Source organism: Myotis myotis, unplaced genomic scaffold, assembly GCF_014108235.1.
Source record: "Myotis myotis isolate mMyoMyo1 unplaced genomic scaffold, mMyoMyo1.p scaffold_m19_p_8, whole genome shotgun sequence".
NCBI lineage: Eukaryota > Metazoa > Chordata > Mammalia > Chiroptera > Vespertilionidae > Myotis > Myotis myotis.
In genome coordinates, this window is record NW_023416390.1 from 35,215,900 (window position 1) to 35,233,508 (window position 17,609).

At 42.3% G+C, this 17,609-nt stretch overlaps 1 protein-coding gene across 20 annotated transcripts in view; it reads right to left on the minus strand.

The window, feature by feature from the left end:
* The window catches only part of LOC118661112 (ILK associated serine/threonine phosphatase), a 31,759-nt gene that overhangs the window by 7,205 nt on the left and 6,945 nt on the right, over positions 1-17,609 (minus strand). For 2 of the 20 annotated variants that reach the window (XR_004969144.1, XM_036318691.1), the window contains exons 2-10: positions 13,544-13,632; positions 13,063-13,119; positions 8,424-8,676; positions 6,853-6,979; positions 5,135-5,241; positions 4,208-4,301; positions 3,810-3,897; positions 2,308-2,429; positions 362-404 (exon numbers count right to left, since the gene is read on the minus strand). Coding sequence is in view for 19 of the 20 variants with exons in the window: in XM_036318691.1 (XP_036174584.1) it covers positions 362-404; positions 2,308-2,429; positions 3,810-3,897; positions 4,208-4,301; positions 5,135-5,241; positions 6,853-6,979; positions 8,424-8,676; positions 13,063-13,119; positions 13,544-13,632 (980 nt within the window). In the remaining variant the exon portion in view is untranslated. Of the gene's footprint in view, positions 1-361; positions 405-2,307; positions 2,430-3,809; positions 3,898-4,207; positions 4,302-5,134; positions 5,242-6,852; positions 6,980-8,259; positions 8,380-8,423; positions 8,677-13,062; positions 13,157-13,422; positions 13,470-13,543; positions 13,633-14,845; positions 14,967-17,126; positions 17,497-17,609 lie in introns of those variants that run through there. The other 18 variants (XM_036318682.1, XM_036318683.1, XM_036318680.1 and 15 more) reach the window with 17 other exon arrangements.

A 17,609-nucleotide genomic window follows, 5' to 3' on the forward strand; every position in this document is an offset into this window, starting at 1 on the left:
AAGAAAAACCACTAGGCCCCTGGGTAGCTCAGTTGGTCACAGCATTGTTCTGATAGGCCAAGGTTGCAGTTTCAACCCCATCAGGGAACATACAAGAATCAATCAATGAATAAGTTAAATTAAGTTAACAAATCAATCTTTCTCTCTTTCCCCTCCCCTCCCCTCTGTCTCTAAACATCAAAAAAAAAAAAAAGAGAGAGGGAAAAACCCCACTAATTTCCATAAGTGCAGGGGGCCATCTTACTTTGCAAATTGATAATGAAAGAATTGAACATCGACCCTGCTTTCTGGGAAGCAAGTATGGTTCATTCATACCCCACTGATGAAGGAAAGCCTCTCCTTGTAGGATGCCTGTTAATACCTGTGGCAGGAATTCCAGAAGCAGGAAATCATCTTTGTCATCCCTATGAAATAGATTCAGACAAGAATCACTAAGGGACCTACCACCATGAGATGAAAGATGGATGCAAAACAGAATGTTCCCAAGGTGCTAAAGCACATCTCTCCAGATCACCTGCTGATCACACAGGAAAACCTGTCCCTTTCCCTGTGGGGACTCATTACCACCAAAGTCCAGTGCTGGGAGCTCAGCAACAGTGACCTGACGTGGCCACTAAAGTGAGGGATAATCAAATATAGGCCACCCCCCAATAAATATTTTTCTAAAAATGTTTAATCTGAATCTAAAGAAGACTTTAGAGCTAATTTCTAGTTTATAGGAAAAACATGCAAACAACTTAAATGATAACATGAAAACACAGGCAAACTCAGAACGTGACCCTATACAACCACTGGCCTAGACAACTGCATGATCCAACCTGAGGAAGAGTGGAGACCATTCTACACTGAATGATGTGAATCCAAGGTGAGCATGAGCGCTGGCTGGACCCTGCTTTCAAACCAAGACACTTTGGGGACAACTTGGAAAAATATGAATACAGACAGAATTACAGATAACCTAAAGAATTATTTTCTTAAGTGTTATCTGCAACTAACTTCCAGATAGTTCTGCCTAGCATACACACACAAGAAGCAAATATGGCAAAATGTTAATTACTAAATCTAGGTGGTAGATATTAAAATGTTTACTCTAATTTTATAAAATGCTTGATAATTTTAATGAAGTGGGAAGGGTAGAGGGAAATAAATGCCCACCAGTCCTAGACTCGGGCAGATGGGGTCACAGCCTGGCCCTACTGCTGAGGAGCAAGGTCCCTGCCACCTGAGCCTCCTTGCCCTCTTCTCTGACGTGCAGGGTTCACCTTGAGCACACTGTCAAATGAGCTCCCTAAGGTGGGTACTGGGAAAAAGGAAGAACCTGCAACAGAGCTGACCATTCACCCATAGGACTGTCAATGTCAAAAGCCTTTCCAAGGAGTTCAGGCAAAGCAGAATTTTAAAGTTATACGAAAGGGCAGAAAAGATGATACTGACATTAACACTGGGATCACATTCTCGACCATTAACTTCTGCAGCAGCCACAATGGGAAAATGGGGCACGTGCCACTGCCCAAGGTCTAGAACCATGCCCACAGTCCCATCAGTGCAAAGATGGCCACACTATGACCAAGGTTATCTCTTACTACCATTCCAGCAATTTTGAACAAACTCAAAGAGTGCTGCCTCCTCTCCAGACCTCTCTGCACTGCTGGCTAGAATCAGCCTGGAGTAAAACTTGTCTAAGGACAAGTGATTGCAGCCTTATATTGCTGATATTTCTCTCTCATCTCCAACAAAAATGTAACACTAATGGTCAAACTGAAAAATGAACCAGAAAACACTTCTGGTCAAATCCATAACACCATGTCCCAGGAGTGAATCCCTGTTAAGTGTATTAAGACTGAAGCCTTGGAGAGATGAATGGAGGTGCTGTGGGCAGAACAAGGGCAGAAGGCCCCTGGCCAGGGGAGCTACTCCCCAGGAAACCCAGAGACCGTCAACCTGTCACATACTTCCTGTCTACATACTTTAGATGTTCTCTCTGAGCAACGCCCCTAAACTGTAACTTATTTAGTTGTGACCAATGATAGTATTTATGGAAGTTCCCAGGACCAGAGAACTGTTGCAAATGGTGACCTTGAATTTGAGGCAGGTTTCCTCCCTTTGCAAATTTAGGAAGGCATGTTTCTTGCACACATTTTGCTCCCACTTGGACCTAGTGAAATCCTACAACCTTCATTCACCTACTTCACAGGTCAGACCTCAGACTCATCGCACTAAAGACTGCATGACAAGGAGAGTTCTCCCCTTGGAGGACTCATGGCCATTCCTCCCTCCCTCCCTGGAGTTCCCACAGTCCCTGGTTACCTGACGTTTCCTCCAGCCTTCTGTATTCTCATTCGTTCTTCATACTGTGTTGGGTTATGCTCCTTGCTGAGACTTAAGGCTGCATGTTTTTGACTCTCCTCATTATAACGACACAGGATTGCCTGGGAAGATGGAGATTACAACAGCAGTAAAATTCAGGAGCCCAGTGCCCAGAGTTACCAGTTGAAGACAAAGGTCAACCATGAAGTTTCAGAGTCAGCTTCCTGCCGACAAACGCGAGTCCAAAGAAGAGCCCAAGTGGCAAAGTGGTGCCACAGTGACACTAGCCAGGGAGAGAGGCCCCGGTGCGGGCCTCTGTTGGGTGACCAGAGTGGGCACTCATCCTCTCTAAGATGTTGTCCTCTCATGGGTGACGCGGAAAGGAGGCAGTTAATGAGCACCAAAGCCCCCTTTGGGCCCAGTTACTAGCTCCCAAGTCTACATGAGGCAAAGATGAGGGCATGCTGACCAAGTGCATCTCCATGTGCTCCTGACACCACATTTACCATGTAGTAACTTCTGGATAAACCTGGATTTTACAGAGGAGGGAGCTGAGGCCTGGAGGATAGGTATCATGTCCAATGTCACACACAGGATTCAAATTTGACTCCAAAGTCCCCCCTCTCCCTTTGTCTTGGTCCTATTTTACTCATGCTATTTTAAGTCACTTGGTCAAAACACTTATGTACTGGAGATAGCCTACTAAGAGGACCTCCAGAATATAAACTCCACTAGGCAGGGACTGTCATCTGTAATGTTCACGGCAGCATCCCTACTGTTTATTTCTTCAGGAAATAAATCACCCTAAAAGCTACAGGGGCTGGGGGCAGCTGTCTTCAGTTCTGCAGATGGTGCTTATGGGTGGGAAGAGTCACTCTGTCACTGTGACTCCAAAGGAACACGAGACGGAGGCTGGCTGAAAAAGCTCCTGACTGAAGGCAGGGGGCTGAACCCACCTTGCAGGAGGCCAGCCTCTAGCTTCGTTTCCCACCACAGGCTGTCAGCAGTGGGAAATGACTGGCTTTTCTCCCTTAGCCTTGTGAACTGGGCTCCTTGCATGAATGGCGCATCACCTAGCACTTTCCTAGCTGCAGCTCTTGAGTTATTCTAACATAACAATGATTTTGAGAGGCAAGGGCCTGTGGTCAGAGATAGGAAGTTAAATGATATTTGTAACTGCACACCAATTAAATTCCCACCTATAGCACTACCCTGACAGAGTACACACACAAAAGGAAACATAGAAAACAAAAAGAATGTATTTGGGTTTTAAAGCAGAAGAGGTCTACTGCAGGATGTAAGTCTTCCCAGGGAACAAAGTGACCCAAGCTCAGCTGCTGCTCCCGACCCAGAATCTACACTCTGCACTGGAGCCCCTGCAGCAATCCCGCAGAACATTCCGACCAGCCTTCGTCATTGCAATCTTAGTCAACAAGCGCCTACTGCCACTCTTCCCCACAGAACATGGTGTTAGCTAAGCGGGTGGCTCCAGAGCCGCATACCCGACTATCTCCGAGGTTGGCAATATAAAGAGTGTTGTCTACAGCCAGAACACACGTGGCAGTGGACCCATCTTTCCAGGCAGGTTTCCTGGGGGGAAAGACATCAGAAATACAGTCACCACCAACATGCTAGCACTTCGAAACTAATTTCCAGAGTTGAATGGGAAGTGGTGTAAACTTTAAAATGAAGAGTTTCCTTAATACTTGCTTTTTTTCTGTTTCAGATTTAGTTAACAATTACAAGAACTTACTTGGTGCCAGGTACTTTTCAGACAGTGAGTGTTAGTATGAAACAGAATCAGAAGATCTGAAATGCATCCAGGAAAAGAACACACACACACATACACACACACACACACACACACTTCATTCATACGTTTTCATGTGGTTTCACTTACTGGCTTGAAGCTTGTTTAAGAAACTCTTCATCAGTATGCTTAAAAGTGTCCAAAAGGCATCTCTTCACAGTTTTCTCCACACTGATTACATCTCCTATTACAGAAGGAACAAAAGAAAAACTCTTAAGGAGGAAAGGTTACCCTCCACCCACTGTCATTCTGTTTCTGAACTACGACCAAGAACAATCTGCATGGCTGGTGTGGCTCAGTGGTTGAGCATTGAACTATGAACTAGGAGGTCATGGTTCAATTCCTGGTCAAGGCACATGCCTGGGTTGCAGGCTTGATCCCCAGCAGGGCGTGTGCAGGAAGCAGCCGATCAATGATTCTCTTTCATCAATTATGTTTCTATCTCTCCCCTACCCTTCCTCTCTCTGAAATCAACAAAAACTTTTTTTTTTTTAAATAAAAACTATCTATTTCTTCACCTACAGGACAGTGCCACTTGCACTGGTGGTAGTAGACTCCCAAGTATAAAGGCAGGACACACACTTGTGTCACAGACATCTCAGGAGAGGTGCCCATCACTCAGAGACATGAGGAGCTCTACAGGCACGCCTGCTCACCTCAGAGCCCACTCCTCACAGGTTTGCTCTTCTACTTATTTATTATTTTTAAATATATTATTATTGATTTCAGAGAGGAAGGGGAGAAGGAGAGATAGAAACATCAATGATGAAAGAGAATCATTGCCTCCTGCACAGCCCCTACTGGGGCTTGAGCCCACAACCTGGGCATGTGCCTGACCAGGAATCGAACTGTGACCTCTTGGTTCATGGGTTGATACTCAATCACTGAGACACCTGGCTGGGCTCAGCTCCGCTCTTTTAATTGTCATGATTTTTGTAAAAGCCAAAACAACATCTCAGTGAGTCACACAAACAGCAAACACCAAGATGAACATGAACTGATGTATTTCTATCTCACCTTTAGGAAATTTCCTGATTAAGTTCTGATGTAAATTCTGTGCAGCAAATTTTGAGGCCCGAATTCCTCCATGTCCATCAAAAACAGCAAAATAGGAAACCCGGGTACTAGGAGAATGATTGAGAATCAATGAGAGTCTCACAGCAAACATTACTCCTCTCCATTAAAGCTTTCCCATCTTATTTCAAACAGTGAACTTTGACACAACAGAGGAAGTCCCACCGGTAAGACACCAGTCACACTGTCATGAATGGAAAACAGGTAATGACACTGAGACAAATGTGTAAATAAATTTCATAGTATTTCAAAATTAAACATGTTTTAAAAATCAAGGTCTATTAACCCTGACTTTTCACTGAAGGTGAAACTAAAATTCAGGATTTTTTCTATTTAAACTAGATTTGGTTTTAAACACCAAGACACAGATAAACAGTTACTGACCAAGAATCAAAAATATCTGTAAGGGTAGGGGGCAGGGTTGTTACTCAAACTTGGACAGATATCTAAATCTTAAAGCCTACCGCACCAGACTTATTCCTATCCCCCTCTCAAGTTTTGCCAGAAAACTCACATATATATGGAATAAATGGCATTTATAAAGGGTTTCAAGAAAAAAATAAAATCCTTATGAGAAAGAACATTTTTACTGCAGAGCTGCTTTTTCCAAACATTTTTGTAATATCTTTTCATTTGGGACATCATGAGCCACAGGAAAAATAAACTCAGAACTCAAAACTGCTATCTTGCAGCATGGTATCTACCAGGTATGGGTTAGTGTTCCCCACCAAAGGGTTTGCCCCCCCGAGGGCTCCTTAGAAGTACCTATCCTGGCTTTAAAAGCAACTCCATAGTACACTCCTGACCCTGGTGAGCATGAGTGCATGCATAAATACACAGATGACCTTATAGGGCCATCATCTCCTCATCTACTGGACAAAAGCCACTAGCACCAATGGCTCCAGCACACTGTATGTTAACAACCAACTGGTGTCAGTTAATGAATGTATCGTATATGTTATGTAATTACGGAAATTAGGTGGTATATATGTAATTATTATATATGTAAACATGTAAGTTAATGACCACCTCCACATCCCACCTTTGGGTTGCTTTTTCTACCACACCAAAGACCTTATCCAGAAGGCTTCATTGAGTTTGTATGGGTTTGGTAATTAATTTCCTGTTTTTCTTCTCCTGATGCCATTCCTGCATCTGGTTCTCTTTCTGTGCCCTCACTAGCTGCACTAGCTCTCCTTCACTGCTGTGTTCAGTGGTTTCCAGCTCTAGCTTCTGGGTCCCAGAACAAGAAAACTCCCTGCAAGCAGCTCTTCAGATTGTGGGGAAGAGAACACACCCTGAAGGCCCCCAATGTGGAGCCATTTCCCATTTATCAGGTTTCTCGATTTCAGCATGACTGACATTTGGAGCTGCACGATTCTTTGTTGTGGTGCGACCTTGGGAGTTGTAGGATTTAGCAGCATCCTGAGCCTCCCCACCAGATGCCAGTAGCACAACCTTCCACTGTGACAACAAAAAATGCCAAAGGGAGGGGGGCTAAAATCAACTGCAGTGAGAACTACCACTGTTGAACCAAGCAGCTCAAGTGTTATGTGTCAATCTTCCTAATAAATACAAAGTGGACAAAGTCCAAAACTGAAATCAGAGCTTGGTCCAGAGACTTTTAGGCCCACCAGGCTTGCCAGAGCAGGGACACTCACATGAGGGATGATAGGGGCCTACACTCCTCCGTGATGTCATTCAGGATGACATGGGCATCCTGCATCTCCTCCCGCTCGCCCTTCCGCTCAGCCACGTAGCCTTTCAAACCAAAAATCACTGAAGAGGCTAAGGAAAAGAGAACAAAAAGCCAATACAAAACTGTGCCCTGCCCTCCAGAAGCCCTAGTCCCAGAGCAAACAAGAGGGAACTCTGGCTATTTTACTCGGCAGTCTTAACAGGCAAACAAGCTCTTCTCCTCAAGGCATCTCCCCACTACAAGTCTGTAACTGAAATCAGACCACTGATGGTCAGGGCTGATCTCTGCAAGGCTAAACACTGGAGAGGAGACAGGCAGATGACAGCAAGTTAGTACAGGACAACTCCGTTTAAGGCATTAAAGCAAAATACCAGAGTTAAGAAATGTACTGTCATTTGAATGGGGGGAGAAGGGGTTCCAGTAAATCTAATCTGGTCAATAATTTAATGAGGACAGAAAAATTCCTACTCTAGAGAAATGCAAGTAGAGTTTATCCCAAAGGTCCTGCTGGACATATGAAAATATGTTATTTTCATGCCTGAGGCTTAGTAAAGAATTTGAACAACTGGTAAGATCAGCTGCTTTTACTCTAAATGAGGGAGAAAAAAATAAAGGGGAGGCACAGATGCCTCCTTCTATTGAAAAGCCTGACTAGCTTAAGCTCACCCTTTGACCCCTAGGGTCATGCAAATGAAGTGAGCACTTTCCGAAGAGCAGCTGTGGGTGGGCAGAGCTCTTTAGGCTAGGGTGCTGAAAACTCAGCTGAAGACCAGCAGAGCAAAGTAGGTCCTCTCACATACCTCCAAGTGCACCCTGCAGCTTTGAGGTGCTTTGTGGTAAAAAAGCAAATAAAACCAAAGGGGTTGGGACAGTGAATGAATCTACAACTATTTATCTTTAATAGGTACTTTTCATTTCCCTTACTCTGTGACAAATTACAAAGCTGACTACAAATTTCAATTGCTTTCCCCAGCCTTGGGCTCTTTCTAGGGAAGTTGCCTACTGAGTTAACCATAGTATCAAAACGCTAATCATCAGGCTATAACAAAGACAGGGAATTTGAGAGAAATGGGTGGTCTGCAGGCTACCTGATCACTAGAAAGGGTTAAGTGAAAACTCTGTGTTGTTTAAGCCTAGGAACAACTGTAGGTTTCCTACCTGACCCAAGGTAGGGTCAGAGACAGAGATGTCCATGGAAAGTAGAGAGAGAGAAGGCAGGAGTAAACTTCAGGAGTCTGTCTGCAAAAAGGGAGCCCTACCCAATTCTTAAATACAGACACAGAGAGTAAGCAGTATCATCACAAAGCTGAGCTCTGGGTTGTTTTAAATTATGAAGTCTAATACATTTGTTTTCAAACTGTCTGAAAACCTTTACAAACTTTCTTTTCCACAAGCTCTTCACTGCCATTCTCCTCTTCTTCAGAGGGTTTTCTCTTTGCTCCTTTCCCTTCATTCTTTACCATCTGGGATATGGAGGTGTCAAGAGAACCTGGAAATAAAGTAAAAGCCAGACAGAAACAGCTGTAGACTTACAAAAAGACCCCTGCAGATCAGGCTCCATCCCAGCCCTCAAAGATAAAATGTCATGTCCAGCAGTCATAGCTCTGAATCCAAGGGCCAGGCCAGTGTGCCTGGGCACCCACAGTGGGAGACCACACCAACCATGAGAGGATCTGCAAGAGAGGCTTCTCAGTGGTAAAAAGAGACATCTGTACTCGGGCTGTAGCACCTGCATGGTGTTGTACATCCACAGGCCCTTATTTACAATTAGGGAAGTTTCCAAAATCTGCAAAGTGACACATACTAAACAAGTTAAAAAAAAAAACACCCAAGTACCAAAAAAGGCTTAAAATGAGATAAAAGTCAGGCTTTAAGAACAGCTGCTGAAGCTATTCTCGGTGACAGAGGGATGAATCTGTGTTCAAAGCCAGAGCTAAGAGCACCTGCAAGGCACGAGCGTGGTGGTGGGCATTTAGAAAGGTCTAACTTCAAATCTTGGTTCTGCCGCTCACAAGAGGGTTGCCCTTACGGCAAGTTACTTAGCTTTCAGCCTGTTTCTTCTTGGGAAGAATATGGTAAACTCAGAGGGTTGTTTGAAAACTGATGGGGACAAGTTATGTAAAGCATTTACCACAGCGCTTCGTCGATCAAGTATCCAAGAAATGGTAGCTGCTGTCATGATAAATGGCCCTACGTATTTTTTGCATTTAGCTATAAAAGCATGCAACTATTTATCAACTACTCTTTGCCAGGCATTTCTAAGTACTGAGGAAAAAGGAAGATGTCTGCATTTTGTAATGTCCTTTTGCAAGTAATTGACTCTTATTTCATACAACAGTATAACACAGCACACATATCCCAACCCATATAATGTGGCAAATTAACAAAATTTCCTGGGTGTTTCCAACAGGATGTCCCAATGGTCTCTTCATTAACCTCCTGTCACTTACTGTTTGTGTTCCCTTTTCCCAATGTGTATGTAAAAGAACCTTCCTTGCTTTTAAATTGGAAAACAGAACATTTTAAAGCTTTGTTTTTGACTTCTAAAAGAATCACACTGAAATAAGAGAATGTGGTCTATCTTCGTTGGGATTTTACTTTATGTCCTAGAATGTAGTCAATTTTTATAAATGTTTCTTGCCTGCTTGAGAAGAGTATCTTTTCAAGAAATCCAAAATAGCCCGGCCGGTGTGGCTTAGTGGTTGAGTGTCAACCTATAAACCAGGAGGTCATGGTTCAATTCCCAGTCAGGGCACATGCCCAGGTTGCGGGATCGATCCCCAGTGTGGGGTATGCAGGAGGCAGCCGATCAATCAATGATTCTCTCATCGCTGATGTGTCTATATCTCTCTCCCTGTCCTTTCCTTTCTGAAATAAAAATATATATTAAAAAAAAAGAAATAAATCCAAAATACTGGATGCAAGATTGGATTCCATATCCAAAATACCTCAATCTTGTTAAGAGTAATGTTGAAATCTTCTAAGTTGTTACCAATTTACTGTCTTTTGCCCTATGGACAACTAAGCCACAACTATGCTGAATCTTCCTTAGTTTTATTAAATCTGTTAGGGGCCCTGCTTGCACACAACATTCATTATAACTAAAAGCACTATCTTTATTGGGAAGATCTTTATTAGGCTAAATTGTATGAGTATGCTATAATTTTTTGGTATAGGTATGTAAGATGACTGTAATACTTTTTCTAAATACAGAAACTATAAGAATTTAATCCATATTTTCTAGACTACTTCCAACGACTTTATGGTAATGAATTAATAATACAAAAAAGAAGTGCACTTGACCTCCAGGGAGCACGCTTATGCCATTCCCTTTCTCTCCTCCACCGCGCCCCCCAGCATATGGCCCCAGGCTAACCCCCTGAATGTCTCCAAGCCCCCCTTCCACCCTTTTTCTCTGACTTCCTAGTGAGCCAAAGCAGCCTAGCCCAGGCTCTCCTGTTGCTTCTTCTAGGTCAGTGGTTCTCAACCTGTGGGTCGCGACCCCTTTTGCGGTCAAACGACCCTTTCACAGGGGTTGCCTAAGACCATCCTGCGTATCAGATATTTACATTACGATTCATAACAGTAGCAACATTACAGTTATGAAGTAGCAACGAAAATAATTTTATGGTTGGGTCCCAATGTAAGGAACTGTATTTAAAGGGCCAGAAGATTGAGAACCACTGTTCTAGGCCCTTCTCTGTTTCACTGCCCTAAAGTATGTTTTTGGTGCAGTTAATAAATTCTTATTTGCTTTCCTACAAACAAAAACCCAACAACAAACAAAAAAAAACGAGAGGTTTGAAAAGCAAGTGTTCTATTTGACAAGAGACAAGGTCTTGTTACCAGAAGACAATTGCATTTGAAAAAAACTGCATCCCCAACTGTTCCCAGGCCACTATACCTTCCCTTCCCCAGGGGAATTCCATGTCAGTTCTCAGTGAGACAGAGTAATAGGTTCCTCATATGATAATCTAGACTCTAGGTCAGTGATGGCGAACCTTTTGAGCTTGGCATGTCAGCATTTTGAAAAACCCTAACTTAACTCTGGTGCCGTGTCACATATAGAAATTTTTTGATATTTGCAACCATAGTAAAACAAAGATTTATATTTTTGATATTTATTTTATATATTTAAATGCCAATTAACAAAGAAAAATCAACCAAAAAAATGAGTTCGCGTGTCACCTCTGACACGCGTGTCGTGTCATAGGTTCGCCATCACTGCTCTAGGTCCTACAGCAGTGGTTCTCAACCTTCGTAATGCCGCGACCCTTTAATACAGTTCCTCATGTTGTGGTGACCCCCAGCCATAAAATCATTTTCGTTGCTACTTCATAACTGTAATTTTGCTACTGTTATGAATCATAATGTAAATATCTGATATGCAGGATGTATTTTCACTGTTACAAATTGAACATAATTAAAGCTTAGTGATTAATCACAAAAACAATATGTAATTATCTATGTGTTTTCCGATAGTCTTAGGCGACCCCTGTGAAAGGGTCGTTCGACCGCCAAAGGGGTCGCGACCCACATGTTGAGAACCGCTGTCCTAGAGGAATCCACTCTATTCTTACTTCCTAAATTGGGACAGGAAAAGAAGTTAAACATTTACAGAACAGGTAGAACCAATGTTAATAGGCTCGATGAAAATAAAATTAAATCAATAAACAGAATCTCAAGAACATATGAATTGACTGGGAAATAACTACGTTAGGTCTTGAATTTCAAGACAATTCCTCCACAGGGTCTATACCAAACACTAAACCAGGGGTCCTCAAACTTTTTAAACAGGGGACCAATTCACTGTCCCTCAGACCGTTGGAGGGCCGGACTATAGTTTAAAAAAAACTAGTCGGCTGCTAAGCAACAGGCAACGGCAGCAAAAACACCCGGCGGGCGGATAAATGTTTTTGGCGGGCAGATAAATGTTTTTGGCGGGCCGCATGTGGCCCGCAGGCTGTAGTTTGAGGACCCTTGCACTAAACCAATGTCATTCAGACCTCATTTTTTTCTTCTTCTTCTTTTTAAAAAATATACTTTTATTGATTTCAGCAAGAAAGGGAGAGGGAGAGAGAGAAACTTCAATGATGAGAATCACTGATCGGCAGCCTCTTGCACACCCCACAATGGGGGTCGAGCCCACAACCCATCATGTGCCCTGACCGGGAACTGAACCGTGACCTCCTGGTTCATAGGTCAAAGCTCAACCACTGAGTCATGCCCGTGGGCCAGACCTCATTTTCTTTCTTTTTTTTTTTTTTTAATATATTTTATTGATTTTTTACAGAGAGGAAGGGAAAGGAATAGAGAGTTAGAAACATCGATGAGAGAGGAACATCATCGATCAGCTGCCTCCAGCACACTCCCCACTGGGGATGTGCCCGCAACCAAGGTACATGCCCTTGACCGGAATCGAACCTGGGACCCTTGAGTCCACAGGCCGACGCTTTATCTGCTGAACCAAACCAGTCAGGGCCAGACCTCATTTTCTTAAATCAAAATTCTTTTTAGTATAAGTGGCAGAAAACAGAAGACCTACATATCAGTATTTATGGGTTCAGGGACACTAAACACACACACACACACACACAATTTATTTCAGAGAGGAAGGAAGAGGGAGAGATAGAAACATCAATGATGAGAGAGAATCACTGATTGCCTCTTGCACGCCCCACACTGGGGATTGAGACTGCAACCAGGGCATGTTACCTTACTGGGAATCCAACCGTGACCTCCTGGTTCATAGGTTGACGCTCAACCACTGAGCCAAGCCGGCCGGTGACACTAAATATTTTAACTCTATTTCATATATTCAGATACTTCCGCTGGATACATTTGGGTCAGGAACATAAGGCAAACCAGAATGACAGATTTTTTAATTAAAAAACATTAATTACGAAGTGGAAAGTAAATTACTAAACTCTTAATTCTTAGTCCACTGTAAGAGGCTGAACCCCAAGGAAGAAAAAAAAAAATCACCAAAAAGTGATGTTATAGCTAGCTAATCTTTTTCCTTCCATCTGATGATGCCTACTTGCGTTTAATAAATCTATGCTATAGTATAATTTAATGTCATCCTAAACCGTAAAAGCTATAAATAAATTTCACAAAAGAGTAAAATATGTATTATTTCCACTAGCACGTTGGATTTTTCCCTACTACTTACCTGACTCGCCACTGCTGGCTGGTGGGAGGTCATCAAAAAGCAAAGGTCCGCCTGGTCCTGAAACACAGCAGGACACTCCGTGAGCCCACAAAACCTGGGTAAGGCATAAGTGTCAGAATCCATCCCACCAGGACGCCTATGCAGGTCACTGACATAAACTCAAAACTGTGTCAATCCAGTGGCAATTCACACTGCGGTAAATAATGTCTTTTAAAGTCCTATCATTGAAAGGAAACAAAAACCTGCCTTACGGAGTTACATCATATTTCAGCTATAATATACTCAAATGAACCAGAGAAAACTGCTCAACATTTCACGCAGTTCCTCAGAGCTAGCAACTAGTGGATTTTTCTGCCTTACCTGATGCCATGGATTCAAAACTTAAGACAGTCCAACACCTAAAACATCTGTGTGTTGAAAATGGGGGAAAGGGAAAAAGATTGAGACAACTACAATCCCAGGATGACACGTTGACACACACCTGGGAGAGCCTGAAGACTGTACCTGAGTCAGTACTGCTGGCCGGAGGGAGGTCATCAAAGAGCAGAGATCCTTTCTGAGCTTCTTTCCCTAGGACATGGAACACCTGCTTAGACTGCGCTTGGGCATCAGCCAGGATGGCTTTTCAAAGGGGGAGACTTTGACATAGGTTTGCTGTTAAGGTCAAATTTTCTCCTCCCGTGGGAAAAAATTTATTTTTAAAATATTTTCTTCACTGCTATTTAATATGGACACTTGTTTCCAACAGTTACAATCAACAACAAAAAAAGCAATAAAAAATGACCCAACAGGCATTGTAAGTAAGGGCCAATGAGTATTTTGAGAAAAACATTCTTCTTGATACCATAATTTCATTACTGAAAGCAACCATTAAAAAAAAACAAACATTTTTATTGATTTCAGAGAGTAAGGGAAGAGGGAGAGAGACAGAAACAGCAATGATGAAAGAGAATCACAGATCAGGTGCCTCCTGCATGCCTCCTCCTGGGGGTCAAGCCAGCAACCCGGGCATGTGCCCTGACTGAGAATCGAACCATGACTTCCTAGTTCAGTGATGGCGAACCTATGACACGCGAACTCATTTTTTTGGTTGATTTTTCTTTGTTAAATGGCATTTAAATATATAAAATAAATATCAAAAATATAAATCTTTGTTTTACTATGGTTGCAAATATCAAAAAATTTCTATATGTGACACGGCACCAGAGTTAAGTTAGGGTTTTTCAAAATGCTGACCTGCTCAAAAGGTCAAAAGGTTCGCCATCACTGTCCTAGTTCATAGGTTGATGCTCAACCACTGAGCCACACCAGTTGGGCCAGTAATCAACATTTAAAAATAAAAATTTTTAAATGAACCCTGGGAAGACAAAAACTGATTTTAGAGTAAGAAAATAATATATACCTCAAGATATAAATTCAGTGCCTAGTAGATTTGTCTCAGTGGATAAAGCGCCAGCCTGCGGTCCGAAGGGTCCCAGGTTCGATTATGGTCAAGGGAACGTACCTTGGATGCAGGCTCCTCCCCTGCCTGGGCCCTGGAGGCAACCAATCAGTGTGTTTCTCTCTCTTTTCCTCTCTCTAAAAGTCAATGGAAAAATATCTTCGGGCAAGGATTACCAACCACCCCATTCCCCCCCACACCAAAAAAAAGATATAAATTCAGCGATAGAGGGATTCTCCAAAGATCAATAGATCTTAAAATTTCCCATTTCAATAACATTCTGAATTAACCACAAAGTAAAATCTCAAAGCACAGAAATAAGAGGCTGAGGGAACCCCATACCTTAACTTGGTGCCTCCAGCCCAGTATCCAATTCAATACAAATCCATGGAAACGATACGGAATTTCAGAAACTCCAAGATAAACTCAGGAGAGAGCCAGGCAAATTTTTAAATTTAAAAATCTGAATGATAACACAACAGAGTACTTGTCTTTAATGTTTTATACTCAATTTTCCCTTTCCACACAAAATTTAATTACAATTCCTTCTTCTCCAACTCCCCCCCCCAAATCTCTATTTATGCTATTAAATACATGAATTGGCACCCGCAGGGCTCAAAATGAAGGTGCGCACGTCCCATGAAGTTTCACATACTGTCTCAAGACAGGCTCTGTCCCATCTCCTATTCCTTGGAGTTCAAGGACAGAAATGTGCTCACTGAAAATCCAAAGCATCCATACTGTCTTTTTGCTTCTATATAGATATGAACTGGGTACCAATTCCATTCTTTTATTTTATTTTATTTTTTTTTAATATATTTTATTGATTTCTTACAGAGAGGAAGGGAGAGAGATAGAGTTAGAAACATCGATGAGAGAGAATCATCGATCAGCTGCCTCCTGCACATCTCCCACTGGGGATATGCCCGCAACCCAGGTACATGCCCTTGACCGGAATAGAACCTGGGACCTCTCAGTCCGCAGGCCGACGCTCTATCCACTGAGCCAAACCGGTTTCGGCAATTCCATTCTTTTAAAAACAAAAACTTTAATTAAAATTTATAAACTCCAAAGAAGGAAATTTCTTCAGGAGTCTTTAGGTCAGAAATACCTTAAATACCTGATAAGTTCCTGATTTAATAAAAAATAACTCTTCTGCCCTAACTGGTTTGGCTCAGTGGATAGAGCATCGGCCTGCGGACTCAAAGGTCCCAGGTTCGATTCCGGTCAAGGGCATGTACCTGAGTTGCAGGCACATCCCCAGTAAGGAGCGTGCAGGAGGCAGCTAATCGATGTTTCTCTCTCATCAATGTTTCTAACTCTCTATCCCTCTCCCTTCCTCCCTGGAAAAAATCAACAAAATATATTTTTAAAAAATTAAAAAACAAAAAAACTCTTCTGCTTTATACATCTAACTCAAATGGAAAATAACTACTAAGCCCTGGCCGGTTTTGCTCAGTGGATAGAGCATCAGCCTGCGAACTCAAGGGTCCCAGGTTCGATTCTTGTCAAGGGCATGTACCTTGGTTGCAGGCACATCCCCAGTAGGGAGTGTGCAGGAGGCAGCTGATCGATGTCTCTCTCTCACTGATGTTTCTAACTCTATCCCTCTCCCTTCTTCTCTGTAAAAAGTCAATAAAATATAAAAAAAGAAAATAACTACTAATTAAAGTATATCCTAATTCCTCAGTATTACCCTTAACATATTAAGTAGTTGCAAATACTTTCATTTTTCTCACAAGCAACAAAGACTCTGGGAAGAATTCAAAAGTAGCATTAGAAGGCCATTAAAAGGCATTCAGCGTAACCGCTTACTCACGAGGAGTACAGGAGAAGGCCAACCTGAAGAACAGCCAAGCCTTCCACCTGTGTCAGGTCAGATATTAAGTTCTGAATTAAAAACTTCTCAGCTAAATCAGGTCTTTTCACTGCCAGTGTCCAATGCAGGAAGTTCTCTTTTACCCAGGTAACACATTTTCAGTCTTGCAAGAATTAATTCCTCACAAGAGTTTCCAGCTTGAGAACTAGCCTGACCCCTCTTCTTTGGTTACAACAGTTTTCAATATGTGTGCTGCAAGAATTTTTAAAACATGCAATACCTGACTACTAGTCAGAGGCACTGATCTCTTTTTCCTTAGATTGTCAAATAAAAAAATGACAGTCAACACAATAGTTGTCCGATGTGAATGAATCAAAATTATACCTATTTTTGGTTCAGATTGGCAAGAAAACATTTTTGGCATGGCGCAGAATTTTTGTAATAAGTTTATGTGTGCCATTACATGAAAAGGGTTGAAATCGCTGGACTAAAATAGTGTCCCAAACTGGGCATCACTCCAAAGACGGCCTATCTCCTACTGCTGAATGGAATGAGCCTCTCCTCTCCTCTCCCCATCTTTCTCACTCTGGAATACGGAGTGATATTTCCATTAAAAACATGAGATTACCTCACATTTTTGTTGGCCACAACTGAGAATAACTTATAAAAATGATAATTAACATTTACTGCCTTCCAGGCACTGTTGTAGTGCTCTCCATATTTTAATACATTTAATTCCTGTAATACTCTTAGATACTACTGTTACGTACTGATGGTGAGACTGAGGCACTTTAAGATAAATACCTGCCCAAAAGAGCCAGTGATGAGTGAGGACTCAAAACCAGGCACCCCGGTTTTCCCAATCCATGCTCTCAGTAAGGTGCTACATTATCTCCACACATAGGCGCTGTTCCAGGAACTACTGCAAGTTAAAGGACCATCTCATTTAACCTTACAACAATCCCATAAAAATAATCCCAAGGCTCTGAAAGATCACTGGAATATCTTCTGCATCAATAAAAGGATCAAACTTAGTAATACCTTGCATCTGGATTCTATAAATAAATAAATACATACATACATACATACATACATACATCCGTAAGTCTTAGATGCTAAAGGTTGCTATCCTATATAATAATCCCATACAATAAAAGGCTAATATGCAAATAAACCAAATGGTGAAACAACCGGAACAATCGGTCACTATGATGTGCGCTGACCACAAGGGGGCGTGTGTGGAACATAGCGGGCATTGGCCACAGTGGGATGGTGGAGCAGGTGAGT